This window comes from Nilaparvata lugens, chromosome 13 (assembly GCF_014356525.2).
Source record: "Nilaparvata lugens isolate BPH chromosome 13, ASM1435652v1, whole genome shotgun sequence".
Taxonomy (NCBI): domain Eukaryota; kingdom Metazoa; phylum Arthropoda; class Insecta; order Hemiptera; family Delphacidae; genus Nilaparvata; species Nilaparvata lugens.
Window position 1 is genome coordinate 7,027,396 of NC_052516.1, and position 19,186 is coordinate 7,046,581.

The following is a 19,186-nucleotide window of genomic DNA, read 5'->3' on the forward strand; positions in this document are numbered from 1 at the left end:
AGAATAAAGAATAACTAAAAGTTGGAGATTCATTTTTACTGAGGATGAAGCCAACGTCAGTTTGGGGCTTGTGCTTGGGTAATGATAGGGACCTACAGATTCAGGTGGGCTCCGAGCTACTCAGGAAAACTCATAAATTTTATTCTGAATCAAAAAATGCTTTTGAAGTGAAAACACTTACTTCTAAATAATATAAGCTATTAATTTAGAAGAGTCGGTTCCTCAATTAGTAATCCGTCATTATTTCATTGATTATAAATTTATTAGGAATTCTGACTTTTTATAGTGAGTCACACATAAAGTTGCCAAAATAATTTGATTGTGTGACTAAGGTCCACGTTATAATGGCAGTGTTTGATTAGCAATGGTATAGCTATCCTTGTCTATTATTCAACAAAGCGGATAGCGTTATCTCTTTCTTGCTTTGCCCCGTTGCCAGATCGTCTTTTAACAATGTAAAATTAATAATTAATAAACAAAATATATATAATCAATTATGAAATTTTTGAGAAATATAATTTCTCGCTTAATAAAATATAATCGATTATTTTAAACGAGAATGAACAGTTAATATTACATCACAAACGCCTGTATCAGCTACCGTCTATAGAAGGCATTGACAAGACAGAGGATCAGCAACGTTTCTCTTCTATCTTTCTCCACTGCCATTATAACGTGGACCTCAATATAGTAACATAGGCTAAGGCTAATTAGTAATATAATCTACTGTATATAGTAATGGGCAAATTGTGAGGTTATAATGTCACGAACCCCGATGAAGAAAGATAACAAATTTTGAAAGAGAAATAGAAAGTTTGCACCAATATTTTTTTAATTATTTCGGGATCTACGTTTGATTTCAACGGGATACCCGATATTCAGTGTGTCAGCACTGTTCAAACGGCTCCCATTTCTGTAATTCATAAGAAATACTGCCAGATTGAAGTGATTTGAACGCTGTTTAGTTTTACACTACACTGACACCATTTCTTATGAATAACATCAATATGCTTCAGATTCATTTAACACTGCCAGTTTGAAGTGACCCGTGTGGACCAATCGCAGACGTCGCTCAGGCCGGCTCTCGGCCAATGGGAGCACAGCTTTCTCGAGCTCTCGACCAATAGGAGCGCAGCTTTCTCGGCAGATAGATAGGAGTCGGCTGGCTCTAGAAGTCAGTCACTCGCGGTCTCTCAGTCTGTGATAAGGCTCTCGGTCTCTCAGTCTGCACGAGTCTTTTCTACGAGGTGAGCCGAGTGTGGCCGAGTGTACACCAACTGGAGCTATATAGCAAATCAACGAACAAATAGTAACTAATAATTCGGATTAACTAAAAGTGAGTACCTTTTATTTCCACGTTAATTACCTATCACTACAGTATTAGTGTATTTTATTACAGATAAGTGTTGTTTTCTTTCTATCAAATTCCAGAAACTATATATCATATTATATTTCATAAACTCTGTAGAATGAAAAAAAAACTATAAATTTCATGATTTTACAGATGTAAAGAACCTATTATCATAGAGAAACTATAGCATGAGAAGATATCCCATAGGGCATTTATTAATGTTCCAAATTTCACTGTTAACTCAAGCCGATAGTCCACGTAGTTCTTTTTCGTAAAGCTATATGAGTGACGCTGGTAGTCTCTCATACTTTGGTAGAGAGTTAGTGGGGAGGATATTTTTAATATTCTTCCCAAAGAATGGACATTGATATGTCCAAAGCTCCGCCAATTTATGTAGATGCATAACAATATGATTATTATCTATAGTTATTATATTACAAATTGCTTTTTCATATCATATACAGTTCAATAGTTATTTTCTTAGTCTATATTATGTAAATTCATCTATAATTTTGCTGTATTGTAAGCTATTGTATATAAGTGTATAAGCCAGTATATATTGTAATCTACATAAATAAAGTACTCAATCAATCAATCAATCAATACTGTGCCGTTCTTACACTCTCACCCCAACGAAACAGTGATAATAGACAGTAGTCGACAGTCTGTAATCGGCTTGAGTTAACAAAAAATCGGCGTCATGTTTGAAACATAGAAGACCTATACCATAGGATATCTTTTTGTGATATTATTCTCTACAATCATCGCTTATTACAATACACTGTGTTATATTGATACTGATATACGATACTGCTTATGAAAGTGCTGTTTTCCCTAACAAATTCCAGAAATATATTTCGGAAACTCATACTATATCCTATGGAATTGATAGACCCTGTAGATCAAAACAGCCGAAAAACGTCATCATTTTTACAGAAATATCATGGAAAGAAATGAAATATTGCATTTTCCCAGACTTGCAAATGATTTCTGGATTGAGAACCATTGAATTTCCCTCTATAGCTATCTATAGCTATTCACCCAGTTGTCGATATTTGCAGTAGCAGAAGTCTTTGGGGCACTTGATTTGAATTTTTGTTCAATAGAGTTTATCATTATTTTTCAGGAGATTTAAATAGATTTTTTATATGGTAGGGGTATATTTTTCTACATTTCATAATACTACATCGACTATATTGAGGTCGACGTTATAATGGCAGTGAAGAAAGATAGCAGAACAACAATGCCGATCCTCACTGTCTTGTCAATGCCTTCTATAGACTGTAGCTGATACAGGTTTATTGATGTAATATTAACTGTTGTTCATTATCGTTTTGAATAATCAATTATATTTTATTAAGCAAAAAATTATGTTTTTCTATAATTTAATAATGAATTTTCATAATAAGGATGAAATATTTTGTCAATTAATCATTAACTCTACATTGTTAAGAGCCGATCTGGCAACAGAGCAAAGCGAGAAAGAGACAGGGCTATCCGCTTTGTTGAATGATAGACAAGGATAGCAATACCATTGCTAATCAAACACTGCCATTATAACGTGGACCTCACTGCAGTGGCTTGTTTTATCAAACTCCTCAAATCTATTTGAGATCCCCTATTTTATAATATTAAATGTGATAAAAGAACTCTATAAATTTATATCTCTAAGAACTCTTTAGAAATTTAGGAGAAAAGCTATATTTTGTGTTGGAGTGTTGCTCCTCTTCTATTTATAATCAAGATATTATCAAGTTTGAAAGCTATAGAATTTCCCAAGTACAGTAGCGTATATTCATGTATTGCAATTCATTGGCAGATAAATTATTATTATTGTATTTATTTACTGATCAATTATACACGATTTATATGAGCACTAATTACCATTCGAATAATACCACTTTCTTCCGAGTATGATGCTTAATTCATTTAGTAATTCTTGCGTAATCAATTGAACTATTTCTATCAATGCATTATTTCGTTTCGTTGGTCAGTTACTATTTATCTCAGAGCTGAATTGATTTTGCTGATCTAGCACTTCTAATGAATTTGTTGATCTATTAGGAGCTGAAACAGTCCCTTGTTGACATTGACTCGTTGAATTTGTTGTGCTATCATCTTTCATTGATGTCTGTTGATAAATTATTTCATTGCCACAGTTATTGTGACATTTGCTGGTGATTTTGAGTGGGTTCATTTCAAAATCTAGTGATTTTGTTTCGAAGAAGAGATAAATGGGTTATCTATTATTTATTTATTTATCTGAGTCGTTAGTACTATTAGTCTAGTACGGTTAGTACTATTCACAAGTCACAGTAATGGAAAGTTCTCATTTGAAATTCACATAGATTTCTGTTAAAATACATCCTAAAATTCTAAGAGAAATAACATCTAAAAGATAAACATTTTCGTGATTATTGAATGAAAAAGACTAAGAAATTGTCAAAAAACCCACTGATTTATTGATAATTAGAAAGACCGGTTTCGGTTATTACACCATTGTCAACTCTGATAAACTAAAACTAAATACAAGAGCAGCAGAATTTCTACTAGTAGGCGAGTACTGCTATTGGTCGAGGGCAGAACGCTGCCATTGGCCTAGCTCCTCCCCCTCAACGGTGTGACAAAATGGCGGCTTAAGCAACAGAATCGCCATGATAATAAAATTTACTTTTACTACAAAATAAGAACCAAGAAACCAAATGTGAAAGATAATAAAACAAATATGTAAATGGAAAAACTATTGACTAATGTATGCTTACATGTTTATGATAAAACTAAATTGTAGTGTTGTACTGGTTGAAATGAATCTGGTCATTTAAACTATACTGGGTTTTCTTAATCTCTTGTTATTTCTAAAGCATCTAGCAGTACTCGCCTACTAGTATAAATTCTGCTGCTCTTGTATTTAGTTTTAGTTTATCAGAGATTGACAATGGTGTAATAACCGAAACCGGTCTTTCTAATTATCAATAAATCAGTGGTTTTTTTTGACAATTTCTTAGTCTTTTTCATTCAATATGAATAATTACCACAATATCAACTTCTCAACTACACAAAAAAAAATTTCGTGATTATTCATTTTCGCGATTAAAAATAATAAATGTCTTTTCAACCCTGAGTAGCCATATAAAGAGTGTTTCAGAAGTAGTATCGAACATTTTAGGGTATTGTTGCTGGATGATAGGAGACTACAAATGTCGTTTTTGAAGTGTCCAAAACTCAGCGGTTATCCTTATAGCTGCCTTTTTCAAGAATATCTTATTTATTAGGATTGGTCGAAGAATAACAAAGAAATTAATTCTTTTTCCTACAGTTACGTTGAAAAGTGGCCATTGCTGCACTGATTACAGAACTCAAAGAATCACTTTTCCGCTCTAGTGCGGGAAAAATTTTTCTGCACTCCAGATTTGCAACATGGCAACGCAAAATACTTAGTATGTTATATGGAGCAACAGTGCAGCAAAATCAAAATGAAGTTGGTAACAGTGGACTGCTGGTGCTGCTATAGTGAGCAGAGGTGCAACCAAGCACAACGCGCTAATTATTATTCATTATATATTATAACCAAGGACAACGAGGACTTTAGGATTTTAGGATTAAGGTTTTTATCAATAATAAAATTACACAGAAAAACATTTGATGCATTTCAGGCAATTTTACCCATAATTACCCACTTTTCATATTCAATGGTAACTGTAGGAAAAACTTAATGTGAAATACGTGCGCAAAGTTCCTCTGCTGCACTCAAGAAACCATTCCGCCCTCGCCTACGGCTCGGGCGTAAACGTTTCTTTCGATGCAGCAAACTGACACTTTGCGCACTAGTTGCACAAATAACTATTCGTATCATCCAGGAACAATACCCTAAAATGTTCGACACTACTTGTGAAACATTCTGTATATTATTTATTCTATACATATTCTATCGCCTTGAAGCTCTATAGTATACGCTCTAGTATACCTATATATTATATATGTATGATGGAAAATATCTCTTCTATTTAAATAAGAAGTAAGTAGAATTCAATCGTGAACTTTTCATTCTAGTGACTTGGATTTCATTGATCTAAATGACAAAAGCCTCATTGTGTTGCCTACTGAACGCCGTACAGCTCAGTCAAATATTGATGCTTCTTCAACAAAACTTAACTTCCACATGTGCTTCTAAACGTTAAATTTGACTGAGACTGTACTAAGCAATACAGTATTGATGAGTGATTATAATATTAAGTAATATCATAGAGAATTAATAGCGTAAAATAGATATCCCATGGTATAGGGCGTTTATGTCGCAACTTTTACTGTTATCTCAAGCCGATTACTGTCGAATATTGTCGATTTCTACTGTTTTGACCGGGTAAGAGTGTATGAACGGCACAATATGAGAGACTACCAGCTTCATAAAGCTTCACAGGAAAGAATTACATGGTCTATAGGCTTGAGATAACAGTAAAAGTTGCGACATAAACGCCCTATACCATGGGATATCTACTCATGCTATTGTTTCTCTATGGTAATATCATATAGAGAAAATATAGCACAAGAAGATATCCAATGGTGTAGGGCATTTATGTTGCAATTTTCAATGTTAAGGTTGTGCAAAGGCTAGAAACAAACTTTCTACTGGTGATATTTTTCAAAGATTTTCGATTTGTATATCATCAAGCTATTGAAATGAAATAGTTTCCCCAGGAAAACATTTTCTTTCCAAACATTACTTTTCGAGATATGAGCGCCTAAAGTTTAAAATTTTTGGGAGAGAACATTTCAAATTCCGTAAGAGATAAATCCATGAGATTTAGAGCATGCATTCTTCCTGGTAATTTTGATTGAATAAGACAAAAAATTTCTGAGAATATCAATTTCTCAGAAAGTTATTCGATTTACTAAAAATGACCAAAAATAATTTTCAGCCGATAGTCCTAGTAGTTGTTATTTCGTGAAGCTATGTGACGCTGGTAGTCTCTCATTTGGTAGAGAGTTAGTGGGGAGGATATTTTTAATATTCTTTCCGAAGAATGGACATTGATATGTCCAAAGCTCCGCCAATTTATGTAGATGCATAACAATATGATTATTATCTACAGTTATTATATTACAAATTACTTTTTCATATCATATACAGTTCAATAATTATTTTCTTAGTCTATATTATGTGAATTCATCTATAATTTTGCTGTATTGTAAGCTATTGTATATAAGTGTATAAGCCAGTTTATATTGTAATCTACATAAATAAAGTACTCAATCAATCAATCAATCAATACTGTGCCCTTCTTACACTCTCACCCCAATAATAGACAGTAGTCGACAGTAATCGGCTTCAGTTAACATCAAATCGGTTTGAAATTTAGAACATAAACTCCCTTTGCCATGGGATATCTACTCTATTTTTTCTCTATGGTAATATTGAGGAAAAATATAATCAAATACTGCTATTATAACGTTCAACTCACTATAAATATGTAAAGAGATATTATTCCTACGACATTGTATTCGACAATTTACGTTAATCCAATTCAGATTATTCAGTTTCAAAAGCCTTGATTATTCAATTTTCGATTTTTGAGTGACTTTCATTGTTATAGCAATGAATATTAATATATCTCATGCTATATAGCATGGTTCACTCTATAATGAGGTCCACGTTATAATGGCAGTGGAGAAAGATGGGAGAACAACGTTGCCGATCCTCTGTCTTGTCAATGCTTTTTATAGATGGTAGCTGATACAGGTTTATCGATGTAATATTAACTGTTTATTCAAGTTTAAAATATTACTTATATCTCAGTAAGCAAGAAATTAAATTTTTTAATAATTTCATAATGATTTTGTTAATTAATTAATAATTCTAAATTGTTAGAAACCGATCTGGCAACAGAGAAAAGCGAGAAAGAGATAGCGCTATCCGCTTTGTTGAATGATAGACAAGGATAGCAATACCATTGCTAATCAAACACTGCCATTATAACTAGGACTTTACTATGGATGTGCACCTGATTTTAGTGAGAATTGAAGATACTGTATATATTATTATGAGCAAAGTTGATAGTACAGCCATTCAAGGACATGCCAAATACACGCGAATTCGCCGATCCTCTGTCCTGTCAATGCCTTCTATAGACGGTAGCTGATACTGGTTTATTGATGTAATATTAACTGTTCATTCTCGTTTAAAATAATCAGTTATATTTTATTAAGCAAGCAATTATATCTTTCAATAATTTCATAATGAATTTTCATAATTAAGATGAAATATTTTGTTGATTAACATTGTTAAAAGACGATCTGGCAACAGAGCAAAGCGAGAAAGAGATAGCGCTATCAGCTTTGTTGAATAATAGACAAGGATGGTAATGCCATTGCTAATCAAACACTGCCATTATAACGTGGACCTCACTATAGCATTGGTTGAAGGCCTACTGACACTTCACCGTGATTTCACATCTATTGAAGAATTTTTCAGAATCACTTTCAGTTTTCAACGTTCTGTAATCTAAATTTCCCTATACGTGACGTTTAGTTGGCCTTAAATTGAATCTCACTATTGAAGAATATTTCAGAATACTTTCAGTTTTCAACTTTCCGTAATCTGAATTTATTTCACATAACGTTCAATATTGGTTGACAAATATCACCACAGGCAAAATGTATTGTGGGTTTCACTCCATTCTGGCAGTTTCCTCATATAAAAACATCAAGGCTCCCCATTGAAATAATGCTGCCAGTGGTTCTCAGTAGAGATCAGAATCATATCCTTATTATAATTAGTTTCAACTGCAATATTTTGTTGAAATCGTTGTATTATTACGATGTTTGTATTTATTTTAGCCAACTTTCACTAACATAACTCATCGATATACTGAGTTATTTCAAGAGCAGATTCATCAGATTCTTTTAAAAATTTGTTGTTTCATTATCTATACTATAATAAAGGAAAGAACTGGCTTATACACGTACTGGATAGGAAAATTATGTTTGACGCATCATCACGTCTCAACTACTGGACTAATTAACTTGAAATTTTGCATTAAGATTCTTAATCAACCGAGGATGGTTATAGGCCTATTTTCAATTTTCCAAGATTTCATTACTTCAAGTTTTCAGTTTGTCAAGTTTTTTAATAGACCCTTGCGGAGCACGGGTTACCTGCTAGTTATAAACAGATTGATAGTAAAAAATATTATGTTATCTTAGATAGGTTACGATGGCAGTAATTGATTAACATAGGTGTTGCTATCCTTGTCTATCACTCGAAAAAGCAGATAGCGCTATCCCTTTCTAGCTCCGCAACGTTGCCAGATCGTTTATCAACAATGTAGAGATATAACTAATTTACTAAATATTTGATCTAAACCATAAGGTGCGTACAGACTTTCGCTCTGCTCCGCAACCGAACGTCACTCCAGCAGAGCGATTGATGATCGACCGGGGAGCAACAGTGGTTCGACCGGGGAACGCGAGAAGATCTAACATCTCCCATAACGTTCATGATGGGTGCGTGGGCGGTGCGACTGTGGTTCGATGGTGGTACGAGGGCGGTACGAGGGAGGAGCGTGCTCGGTGCTGGTTGGAAGCGCGAATATGTTTACGCAGCTTTAAACATTCACTATTATTTTATAATTGGGAAATATACTTCCTACATTCAAAACCTCATTTGAAAAAGCTAGAGAGTGTACAGTATTAATTAATTTATCTATTTATTTATATATTTACATACAAAATCTTACAGAATAAATCGATGTGCTCCAATGTCTGTATTCCATGCTCCATGTCCGCATGTATTCCAAAGCTCTGACGATAAACTTTATACCTATACGTTTTTTACAGGGTTTTCTTTGAGAAATTGGATTTTTTTGTTAAAATTTGAATTTATTTTGTTTCAGTTGGTGAATATGACGTCATCACTTGTCCACCTTGTAAAATGGAACTACCAGCAAATTATGAACGAGACCGTAACAGGTGAGTTATTATTAATAACTATATTTATGATATAACTATATAGCTATATAAATAACTAGTTATTATTGATATAATTATATACAAGTATCCTAGTTTTAATGAAGAGACAATTCTGTATATTTACAATGAAAATGACACTAATGTAATAGCATTGAAAGATAAAATAATCTATACTATATCATTGTTATAGACTATCTACGTCTGTGTTTTGTCCATTACAAGTATCATTATAACTATAGGCAACCAAAGTTAGCTTGTGTAGGAACATTATCAAGAAACGAGAGTATAAAACTTTATACTTTAATGGAATGACAATACTGTATTCCTATATCTCCGCCATAGATTATCCACGCCCGTTTTGTCTATTACAAGTATGATTATAACATACTGTATAAAGGCTATAGACAAAAAAGGTGTGCTAGGCTGAGAACGTTCTTGAGAATCGAACATAAATATGGTTGAAATGTACATGTATGTGGGACAAGACAACAACAGAGAAGGTAGAAAGTTTAATCATCATTTAGATTTAGAATCGTGTGACAGGTTATTGTGAAAATATTTGAAATGAATGAATGATTGACGACAACATAATTTGAAGAAGGTTGTGTGCTCATTTCGAAATATTAGAAGAAAAGAATTATAAGAAAATAAGACAAGATAGTAAGAAATACAGCAAGAGAAGAGAGAAAAAAGGAGATAGAAGGAGGAAACAAAACCAACTATTGTAGATGAATAGAAGGAGAATTAGACACAATAGTGAGAAGAACAAGAAGAAAATAGAGAGATAGGAGAACAAGAGTTTCAGGAGAAGGTAACTAGTAAAGCAGAAAATTTTCAGAATGTTTTTCTCATTCCTTTCTGTCAGGAGAAGGTAACTAGTGAAAACAGATAGAAAAAGGAAATGCAAAAAACATTCTGGAAATTTGGAGAATAAAAGTGGGAAGATCCTGAATCCTAAGGGAATGTAGAAGAAAGAACTAGGTGAACACTTAACTCTCATCCAGAGGACATGGTTCAAAGGAAGAAAAAGAGTAAAAGGTGGAGAAGAAGAAGAAGAAGAAGAAGAAGCCGGTAGAGGAGGATGAAAAAATATTTCTCAAATAAATTAATCACACAATCAATCAATCATACTCTTATGATAAGCAAGACACATTTTTATTTTTCAACTCGTCATCATGTTATCACACTTTCTCACTCTCTCTCTCTCTCTCTCTTACTACCACTCAATCATTCTCTCTCACACCTCTTATTCTTCCTCTCTCTCTCTCTCCGTCTCTTACATGCTCTCTTTTCATTTCCATCTCATATATCAGCACATCCTAATCTGTTTTCAATTCTTTCGCTTCTGCACGAACGAACTTATAGAATCTCCCGCTTAGCTCATTAGAGCATCACTGCATTGTTAACCGAAAGACTCTTACAATCTCTCTCTCCCTCATTCTCTCTTTCTCTCAATCTATCTCTCACACTCTCTCTCTCATTAGAGTGTTACAGCCACATCTCTTCATTGTGAACTGAAAGACTCTCTCTCACACCATCTTTCTCTCTTTCTCTTAATCTATCTATCTAACCATCACTCACACTCTCTCTCTCTCATTACAGTTTTTTAGCCACATCTGTCCATTGTGAACCGAATGTCTGTCTCACTCTCTCTTGGACTGCTCTCTCTGTAAGCCAGTAGGTCAGGCCGAGTCATGCTGAGTTAACACATTTTCAATGACAGTAGAGTGTAGAGTGTAGAGTGTAGACTAGGCTAAATCATTCCTACAAAAATGGTAGAGGCCTACACCATCATAAATAACATTGCCATAAAATATCTACAACTTGACACAATTGTCACTCACTCACTCACTCACTCACTCACTCACTCACTCACTCACTCACTCACTCACTCACTCACTCACTCACTTTAAGCACTCATCAACACATTCATCTTCATTCGTCATCTCCTGTCTCCTGTCTTCTTCTTCTTCTTCCTCTTCTTCTTCTCCTCTTCTCCTGTTTTCTCCTTCTTCTTCTTCTTCAACATCTCCGTCACCTACCATTGACAAATACATCATATCGTCTCCCTCAGCCTATTTTCACTTCTAGCCATTCTAAATTCTCCACAATCTTTGAATTCTCTTCAACTTTCCTTCTTTTGAATTCTCCTTCTTCTTCTTCTTCTCTCTCTCTTTCATTTCTTCTTCTTCCTCTTCTTCTTCTTCCTCCTCTTCTTCTTCTTCTTATTCTTCTTCTTCTTTTCTTCTTCTTCTTCTCTTCTTCTTCTCTTCTTCTTCTTCTTCTTCGTCTTCTTCTTCTTCTTCTTCTTCTCTTCTTCTTCTTTCTTCTTTTTCTTTTCTTCTTCTTCTTCTTCTTCTTCTTCTTCTTCTTCTTCTTCTTCTTCTTCTTCTTCTTCTTCTTCTTCTTCTTCTTCTTCTTATTCTTCTTCTTCTTCTTCTTCTTCTTCTTCTTCTCCTCTTCTTCTCTTCTTCTTCTTCTTCAATGTTATAATGTTATAAATGCAATAGGTCTTTCAAGACCTGGCATGCGATAAATAGATCAATCAATCAATCTTCTTCATCTTCTTCTTTCTCTCTTTCATTTCTTCTTCTTCCTCCTCTCTTCTTCTTCTTTCTCTTTTCATTTCTCCTTCTGCCTCTTCTTCTTCCTCTTCTTCTTCTTCTTTTCTTCTTCTTCTTCTTCTTCTTCTTCTTCATCTTCTTCTTTCTCTTCTTCATTTCTTCTTCTTCTTCTCTTCTTTTTCTTTCTCTCTTTCATTTCTTCTTCTTCCTCCTCCTCCTCTTCTTCTTTCTTTCTTTCCCCTTCCATTCACCGTATCCCTGTACACTTTCCTTTTTCTTGGGAGTAGAATCGGCTGTACCTTTTATTTGTCAATGTTTTTCTTTCTACAATAGATGCATATTTTCCCAGTAATGATTAGGCTGTATTTGCCAATAATAAATGGAGAAGAGGAACTGTTGTATTGCCTTCCTATTCAGATACAGAATATGCAAATGATTGAATGCAAATGAGTTCAGTTGGATGTATGAATGAAACATGAAAATCATTCAGTTAATGTGGCTCTGAAAAATTGTTCAGCTGCTCATTATTTTAAGTGAGTTGCTGAGTTCATCACATAAAATAAGGGAAAAGGAGAATGGTTGTACTAAACAGAATGTGACAGATAATGAAGAATAGAGAATTTGATTCTATTTCTCTTTGGTTATTAGAGAATAGAGAATAATCATTCTATTTCTCTTTAATTATACGACAGAAAAGCTTGTATCTATGGTTTATACTAGGAGTTTGGGTCGTGAATTGAATTAGAAACTGAATGAATACAGAATTTTATAACAAGACTAGCCGTCAGGCTCGCTTCGCTCGCCATATCCGTCTAGCCAGGGGGCTCCGCCCCCTGGACCCCCGACTGGATCGTCCGAGAATGAGATCAGCAGCTGCATTTTTCATTTGAGCATTTTAGGTTTTTATAGGTTAAATGCATGTGAAGTTCTGCTACTTTGAACTTAGTTTATTTTTTGAACAATAGTGAGCGCCGTTTAATTTTTGTGATTTTGTGCTCAAAATAACATACTAAATCGATCCCAACCAAAAATTTGATGACAGGTATGTTGGCACTGGACGTGCACTTACGGCTAGTAATATAATATTCCCAGGATTGAAGTAGCAGTGCCCAATCAATTTTTCTGCGATAAATGCATTTAAATCTTCAACTTGGTGCCAACCTAACAAAGTCAACTCAACTTAATGCCAACCTGACAAAATTATTAATTTAGTTGCCAATTAACAACTGTTTCGAAGAGGTACTCTATCTAGATTATAGTTCTATAGTAGCATATGATATGGAAATTTCAATTATAATTAAGAGATTGGGAGAAGAAGAATATACATGCTAAAAGACGAACTTTAAACCCTTAAAAACAACCCTTAGAGTTAAAATATTGCCAAAAGATTTCTTAGTGCGCCTCTAAAGGGCCAACTGAACATACCTACCAAATTTGAACGTTTTTGGTCCGGTAGATTAATTTTAGTTATGCGAGTGAGTGAGTGAGTGAGTGAGTGAGTGAGTGAGTCAGTCAGTCAGTCAGTCAGTGAGTGCCATTTCGCTTTTATATATATAGATTAAATGCTATTTTACTTTATAACTTACTTTCTCAAATTAGAGCTGAGAGAACAATAATGAGGTTCACGTTATAATGGCAGAGTGTGATTTGCAATGGTGTTGCTATCCTTGTCTATCGTTCAACAAAGAAGATGACGCTATCTCTTTCACGCATTGCAGTGTTGCCACATCGTTTATCAACAATGCAGAAATTCAGCTAATCGACAAAATATTCAATCTCAATCATGAAAATTTATTATTACATCTTTAAAAATATATTTTCTTGACAAATAAAATATGGATAACTATTTTCAACAATAATGGACAGTTAAATTGATCAGATATACCAGTAACAGCCTGTTTGGGTGGCAAGGCTGAGATCTGGCAACCCTTTTCTCCTATCTTCCTACACTGTCATTATAACGTGGACCTCACTATATCCTTGTCTCTCACTCGACAAAGCAGATAGCGCTATCCTTCCCTCAATTGATTATTCTTAAGAAGTATAAACAGGTAAAATTACATCATTTTATACCGGTATCAGCTATCCTCCACAATAGGCAGTGGCAAGGCAGAGAATCGGCAACGCTTTTCTTCCATTATATCGTGGACCCTACTATAGTATTTTTATTCAGACTCACCATTATCCTACACCATCACACACGCGCACAAGTCTAGTGTTCATGACTGCATCATCCTCAGCAGGAGATATCCACTGTTTTTTCAATATTTTCTTTAATTCATGTTGGAAAATTTAAGTGATAAATCTGGCTCCAGGCAGTGAGTGCATATTTCATATTTATCACGATTATTTATTTATTTATTTATTTATTCATTCATTTCATTGTCAATCACAAATCATAATTACAATCTATATATATATATAATATATATATATATATATATATATATATATATAAAAGCGAAATGTCACTCACTCACTGACTGACTGACTGACTCACTCACTCACTCACTCACTCACTTACTCGCAGAACTAAAATCTACCGGACCAAAAACGTTCAAACTTGGTAGGTGTGTTCAGTTGGCCCTTTAGAGTTGCACTAAGAAATCTTTTGGCAATATTTCAACTCTAAGGGTTATTTTTAAGGGTTTAAAGTTTTAAAGTTCGTCTTTTAGCATGTATATTCTTCTTCTCCCAATCTCTTAATTATAATTGGAATTTCCATATCATATGTTACTATAGAACTATAATCTAGATAGAGTACCTCTTCGAAACAGTTGTTAACTGGCAACTAAATTAATAATTTTGTCAGGTTGGCATTAAGTTGAGTTGACTTTGTTAGGTTGGCACCAAGTTGAAGATTTAAATGCATTTATCGCGGAAAAATTGATTGGGCACTGCTACTTCAATCCTGGGAATATTATATTTCTAGCCGTCAGGCTCACTTCGCTCGCCATATCCGTTTAGCCAGACGTTTAGTCTGGACCCCAGACTGGATTGTCCTAACATATGATAAAAATGCTCAAATGAAAAATGCAGGTGAGCGAAGCGAGCCTACTGATCTCATTCTTCGACGATCCAGTCGGGGGTCCAGGGGGCGGAGCCCCCTGGCTAGACGGATATGGCGAGCGATGCGAGCCTGACGCCTAGTTACAATATATAATATGATTGGGAGAAGACAACAGGCATAGCCTGTTATTATTATAGTCTGAAAGTAGTCGCCATTACAGTGTTAAAACTCGAAACATGAAGCAGTTTTAATGTATTAAGAAAGAGATTCAATGGCCCGGTTGCACAAAAGCCGGTTAAATTTCAACCGTTATCAATTTCACGAAAACTAATCAGAAAAACCTTTTTCGAAAAATCCCTTCTCTGATCTCTTCGTGAAATTAATCCCGATTAAAATCTAACCGTCGTCTTTTGTGCAACCGGCACAAGGAGTATTAAACTCTATTTGACCCACTAACCTTCAATCCTTCATCTCACCTACAAATCGGGAGAGAACAATGCTACTTCAAATTTAACAAAACATTTTTTGGTGTATCAAAAAGGAAAGAACTAAAAACATGGGAGAGAATTTAGTAGAAGAAACGTTAGTAGAATCTGGAATCAGTCGAGCAGATCCAAGTATAACGAATTTTAGTTGCTTCTGAAAGATGATTTCGTCCTACAATTTTTCAAACTACAGTTATAACCGAACTGAAATATAGTTATAGCCTACTATAGTTTGTAGGTGGTACTGAGCTGAAATATAGTTATACTAGGCTATAATACTATAACTATAGTTATACTAGCTTGAAATACTATAGGCCTAACTATATTTATACTAGGTTATAACGCCATAACTATAGTTATACTATAGATTGTAGGCGATAATTTCTTGTACAACGAAACAGTAGTAATAGATGGTACGTTAAATAGAACACTCTAAAAATTCACTTTAAAATGTTAGAAATCCGAGTTAGATGGGAAGCATAGATGCTATCTTATGGGGAATGTTGACAGTCTATAGGCCTAGTCATCATCACCTGTTTTTAGTTTTATTTCTAGAAGAAGAGAAATTACCTACACCTGTATAGGATCTTGCGAAACAGTTTATAATAGATAGCGTACACTTTCTCCCTCAATCCATCGATATTATATTGTGTACTGGGTGTTGAACACATCTTCTATAGCGAGGTCCACGTTATAATGGCAGTGGAGAAAGATGGGAGAACAACGTTGCCGAACCTCTGTCCTATCAATGCCTTCTATAGATGGTAGCTGATACAGGTTTATTGATGTAATATTAACTGTTGCTCATTCTCGTTTCGAATAATCAATTATATTTTATTAGGCAAGGAATTGTATTTCTCAATAATTTCATAATATATTTTCATAATAAAGATAAAATATTTTGTTAATCAATTAATAATTCTACATTGTTGAAAGACGATCTGGCAACAGAGCAAAGCGAGAAAGAGATAGGGCTATCCGCTTTGTTGAATGATAGACAAGGATAGCAATACCATTGCTAATCAAATACTGCTATTATAACGTGGACCTCACTATAGTACTGATAGCCTTGTTTAACATTGTTAAAAGACGATCTGACAACAGAGCAAAGCGAGAAAGAGATAGGGCTATCCGCTTCGTTGAATGATAGACAAGGATAGCAATACCATTGCTAATCAAACACTGCCATTATAACGTGGACCTCACTATAGGATCACAATGACATACCAATGTTTCTCAAATTTTATTGATGGATGGCGAAATTGTATAAAGTCAACATTCTCAAAAAGAATTTCTACTCTCTGCTGATGAGAAGAAGAATTACATTGGTTCTTATGGAAGTGTTCATACATTATAATTCTGCTGATGTGTGAATGCTCTCGTAAGAAGCAATGTTGATTATAAGAATAAGAGTTTTCGCCCCACTTGGATGTAATGAGCTGGTTTACGTGCGTCATATGGAGGCCGAAAGTGATTGTTTTCTGGCCAGGCCGGTAAAATTTTTACGGCCCTAGGGCTGTAAAATAACCTTGAAGTCAGCTGATTCTGATTTGATGTGAACGTGTTTACAAAATAGTTTATGAAACGGAATAAGTTTATGCTTCTAGAATTGAATAAAGTATTTTGCAATAAGATACTATCATTTTATTTGGATGAATGAAATACAAATGAGATATTATAAACTATTCAAATTCAATTTTCAGAGTATAATAGAATCTAACCTCAAACCTCCTAGTACTGCGTTTATCACGGAACATAGTGGATAAACGGAATCATTTTATGCTTCTAGAATTCAATAAAGTATTCTGCAATAATATACTATCATTCTATTTGGATGAATAAAATACAGATAAGATATATATTATTATAAACTATTCAAATAATTCGATTTTCAGAGTAGGATAGAACTTCTAACCTAAACTTCCATTGACATTCAGATTGGCCAAATTTCAAGTGTGCTAAAACAGCTGATCAAAAACTTTTCTTAATTTGTGTTTATCATTCAATAATAAAATTAAAACATTTATAATAATATCATCTTATTGTCATTTGGAAGAATAAAAAGTTTAAACTCAACCTCTTACATAATTGAACATAATCTTTTAGGTTATTTAGACAAATCAGAATAAAAAATAAAAATACTTGGACAATTTCCTGATATTCAGATTACCTCAGATTCGCTAGAGCTATGACCTTCCACTTTTGCTTTCGGAAGTGCTTATAATAGACAATAAATTATTTTCATATATATATTGTTTATTTTTCTGTGTGGCGAAAAATAACGTTCTCACCATGGGCAAAAATGTTTTTCCGGCTCTCAATCTTTTCTAGTCCTCGGCCTACGGCCTCGGACTTGAAAACCGATTTCGAGCCAGAAAAGTCTCATTTTCGGCCCTAGGTGCGAAATATACTATTTCACTCCTTTAAAGCACATTAGAGTGGCAATTGTAGTCAATAATACAATCATAATACATTGAATGCAATTCCTGTTGAATAACATGGAATTGCACATAAAACGAGGAGTCAAGTATTAGAAAAATGAGTATAGACTATACAAGCATATACAGTATTTAGAAATATTCTTTTCCTACAGTTACGTTGAAAAGTGGCCATTGCTGCACTGATTACAGAACGCAAAGAATCAATTTTCCGCTCTAGTGCGGGAAAAATTTTTCTGCACTCCAGATTTGCAACATGGCAACGCAAAATACTTAGTAGGTTATATGGAGCACCAGTGCAGCAAAATCAAAATGAAGTTGGTAACAGTGACTGCTGTGGCTGCTATAGTGAGCAGAGGTGCAACCAAGCACAACGCGCTAATTATTATTCATTATATATTATAACCAAGGACAACATCTTTATTCAATTAGACAATAAATTAAGGTTTTTATCAATAATAAAATTACACAGAAAAACATTTGATGCATTTCAGGCAATTTTACCCATAATTACCCACTTTTCATATTCAATGGTAACTGTAGGAAAAACTTAATGTGAAATACGTGCGCAAAGTTCCTCTGCTGCACTCAACAAACCATTCCGCCCTCGCCTACGGCTCGGGCGTAAACGTTTCTTTCGGTGCAGCAAACTGTCACTTTGCGCACTAGTTGCACAAATAACTATTCGATAATTTCAGAATCTCTGGTAGACTCATGATTTTTAATGAGCAGTTTTTGGCTATAGAGAGGTCCACGTTATAATGGCAGAGTTTGTTTAGCAATGGTATTGCTATCCTTGTCTATCATTCAACAAAGCGGAGAGCGCTATCTCGTTCTCGCTTTGCTCTGTTACCAGATCGTCTTTCAACAATGTAGAATTAATAATTAATTAACAAAATATTTGATCTTGATTATGAAAATTCATTATGAAATCATTGAAAAATATAATTTATTGCTCAATAAAATATAATTGATTATTTTAAACAAGAATGGACAGTTAATATTACATCAATAAACTTGTATCATTTAACGTCTATTGAAGGCATTGACAAGACAGAGGATCGGCAACGTTTTTCTTCTATCTTCCTTCACTGCCATTATAACGTGGACCTCACTATAGTGGCTCCACAGACAGCAAGCTCATTATTTAATTTCACATATTCCCCCACCATTTTTTTCATATTTTAAATAGGCCTATATAATTTTACAATAAAGAAGCACGATAAGGAAAAATATAAACAAAGTCCAACGTACATGGGAATAAAATTTATTGGTTGTCTCCCAGGTTGCATAAGACATGAACCTGATAGATCAAAATTTAAGGAATTGCTGAGAGCATATTTGATGGATTTAGCATGCTACAGTATAAACGA

The 19,186-nt window shown here is 34.2% G+C and overlaps 1 protein-coding gene across 2 annotated transcripts in view; it reads left to right on the top strand.

Annotated features, from left to right (window-relative positions):
- The first annotated feature begins 796 nt into the window (after nt 1–796).
- Nucleotides 797–19,186, top strand: part of LOC111043686 (elongation of very long chain fatty acids protein AAEL008004) — a 29,361-nt gene continuing 10,971 nt past the window's right edge. Inside the window, exons 1-2 of one of the 2 annotated variants that reach the window (XM_039439688.1) lie at nt 797–1,336; nt 9,241–9,316. In XM_039439688.1, coding sequence (XP_039295622.1) covers nt 9,250–9,316 — 67 coding nt within the window. In that variant the 5' untranslated portion in view covers nt 797–1,336; nt 9,241–9,249. The remainder of the gene's footprint in view (nt 1,337–9,240; nt 9,317–19,186) is intronic. The other variant, XM_039439687.1, reaches the window with a different exon arrangement.